At 38.1% G+C, this 2,828-nt stretch overlaps 1 protein-coding gene across 1 annotated transcript in view; it reads right to left on the bottom strand.

The window, feature by feature from the left end:
• Positions 1 to 2,828, bottom strand: part of LOC106535230 (melanoma-associated antigen G1) — a gene marked incomplete at its 5' end in the record, with an annotated part of 14,695 nt that overhangs the window by 9,467 nt on the left and 2,400 nt on the right. The window contains 5 exon segments of the mRNA XM_014032184.1: positions 1,708 to 1,770; positions 1,897 to 1,939; positions 2,016 to 2,095; positions 2,194 to 2,288; positions 2,372 to 2,451. Of these exon segments, the coding sequence (XP_013887638.1) occupies positions 1,708 to 1,770; positions 1,897 to 1,939; positions 2,016 to 2,095; positions 2,194 to 2,288; positions 2,372 to 2,451 (361 nt within the window).

Here is a 2,828-nt window from a genome sequence, read left to right as displayed (position 1 = left end):
CGTCCGTGTTAAAATATATTTTAAAAAAATTTACAAAACTAAACAGCCTACAGTATTTTTACAGTCTTTATTTTACAGTTAAAATAAATGTTTATCAAATAAAGTTTAATGTTACAACTAATCCTGGATCCCTTTAATAAATCAGAACTGGAGCCGGACGTGTCCCGCGCACACCTGAGTTTCAACAATGAAGCAAGCTCTCCACAACTAAAAGCTATGGAGCAAAAACAGTGATGATTTTCATTACAATGATGTAATTACGTCCCTCAAATCTGGATCTGACCGTTAGTAATTGTCAAATGTGAAGCCATGATTGTTTGTCAGTCGTCACTATGGACTGCTGGCTGTGATAAAGTACACAACTTTCTCCTCTCTGACAACAACAACTGTCCACAGACAATCCTGTTTGTATCATGAACAAGTCATTCAGTTTTTACTCTTATCTAAACATGAAGTTTCCACTGCTTTCCATCAAGAGGAATTAAAAACAAACAATGTGAAAAAGATGGAGGAATGTGATAATTTACTAAGCACACACAGTAATGCATTGAACTGTGCTCAGGTAAAGTACATTAAAAACTGTTAAATACAGAGTTACAAAACTGTGTTTGTACTAGGGATGCAAGTTATCGATTAATGGATTAATCTAAAGTTGATTGATCTTATCGATCRACTAACGATTAATTGATAAGCGGACATTTTCCTAAAAACCTGACATTTCTCTTGAATCAAGGGTCTTTCTATGACATGAAGGGAATTTTTTTACACACTAACTCCTTCAGTTAGTTAATTTTATAAATTTATTGTGCCAGCTGTATTAAACACTGACTGAATAAAATAGAAAATTGTGGATTTCTCACACATTATTAACAAAACAGGAATCTGTTAAATTGCTAGTTGGAAAATAAAGGAATGGAAAAAAAAAGTAAAACACTTGCTCCACCCTGAACAGAGAAATGTAAAACTAACATTTAAACACAGAGTAACATTTTTATCTAAAGATTTACGGTACTCAAAAACAAACTATAAGCATGAGCTGAGAGGGGTAAGCGTGATCTGAATGAGTACTGGAACTGTTTGTTTACATTCCCTGTGGTTCTGTCTGGGCTGATCTGACGTCACTTACTGTCTTTGATTTGTTCACTGGTCGGGTTACGTCACACAGATGAAATTAACTTCATGTTAATTATTTGTAGTGACTAACTTGTTTTTGTTTTGCTTTTTCACACGGAGTTAAACTCTACAAGCAGAAGCTAACGTTAGCTAAAGTTAGCTTACCATTGTTGTCTATCGTCCTGTTCTCGTCTTAAGCGTCCTTCGGTAATTTTCCTTCAAGTTTGGTGTAGTCCGTTATTATTGTGGTGTCGCAAATAAAACGAAACAAGATTTGCATGTAATTATGATGCCGCCCACATGGAGGCAGCAGGTTCTCTGCTCAGCTCAACGTAGGGCCAGGGCAGAGTAGTACAGACTGAGAGAGCAGCAGCGCCCTCTATTGGATGAAGGCAAAACTACACTGGAAATGGATGATTTCAATTAATCGAATGGAAGAAATTTTAATCAAATAAACCATTATTCGATAATTAATTGTAAGTCGATTAATTGTTTGCATCCCTAGTTTGTACACAATGCAAACATAAATGTAAACACAGTTCATGTAAAAATGCTTGTTATTTTTAAACGGACACAAAAGGGTTCATTTCTTACTTTTGTCGCACAAACTCATCAGTGACGACTTTCTTCACGTCACCAAACTCCTCGTGTTTCTGCCTGAAAAACATCATGTGAGCACATCAAATGACAAACACAAAGAAAAAAAGACATTTAAAGTCGTCATTATGACAGTTTGGTAACTACAAACTAATCTGACACAACATATTGTGAAACGTGTCGTACCCAGGATCAACACGGAGTTTCTTCAGGGTGTGCCAGATGAGATCTATAAAACAAAGTGTTTTATCCTCCACTGTGCTGTGCTGATTAACACACTGGATGTTTGAGAAGAAACAACTCACTTTCTTTAACAATGCCTCCTTTCATAAAAATAACACTCAAGACCACAAAAAGGAGACCCGTCTTTGGGTTGGTGGGACATCTACACACAAGAGAATTATTAATACACACACWCACACACTGTAAAAGTTAAAAACAAATTCTCACCACTTCCAGTGTTTACAGAGCACAAATACTCACTCAACTGGCCCAGCTCTAGCAGGTGTTTCCAGATTATTCACCAGGATGTACATGTGCTGTTTGGGATCAATTTCAACCAGTTTCAAGCCAAACACCTGGTGAACAACAGAAGGATAAACACGCAACAAGTGCTGACTGTGAGCAGCTGGTTCCACAGAACAGCCTCATCCTCTCTGACCTGTTCAAAGGTCCGCGCTGCCCTCTTGATGATCTCAGGGTAGATGGTTCTGTAGTCCTTCACCATGTATTTGACCAGCTCTGCAGAGACAAACCCCACCCACACCAGCATGTCAGGCCCACAGGGACAAACCTTGGTTTGTWGGGACCATCATCTGAAACTGGACAGTCAAGTAAGGCTCACAGTCAYGTCTAGTTTGCATCATTTAAGAAAAATAGCAAAGATCTAATATATTCTGTCATGGCAACAGTTGTAAACAGTGGTCCATGCTTTCCTTTCATCCCGTCTGGATGAGAGTGTAGAGAAACCCCTCACCTCACCACTGGTTGACCTTTGACTAGGGATGCAAGATACAGCAGGTAAAATACGTATTGAACACGTCACCATTTTTCTCAGTAAATATATTACTAGAGGTGCTAATGACATGAAATTTTCACCAGATGTTGGTAACAACCCA

The sequence above is a fragment of the Austrofundulus limnaeus genome, unplaced genomic scaffold, assembly GCF_001266775.1.
Source record: "Austrofundulus limnaeus strain Quisiro unplaced genomic scaffold, Austrofundulus_limnaeus-1.0 Scaffold1390, whole genome shotgun sequence".
Classification (NCBI taxonomy): domain Eukaryota; kingdom Metazoa; phylum Chordata; class Actinopteri; order Cyprinodontiformes; family Rivulidae; genus Austrofundulus; species Austrofundulus limnaeus.
This window is presented reverse-complemented; position numbering and strand designations above follow the sequence as displayed.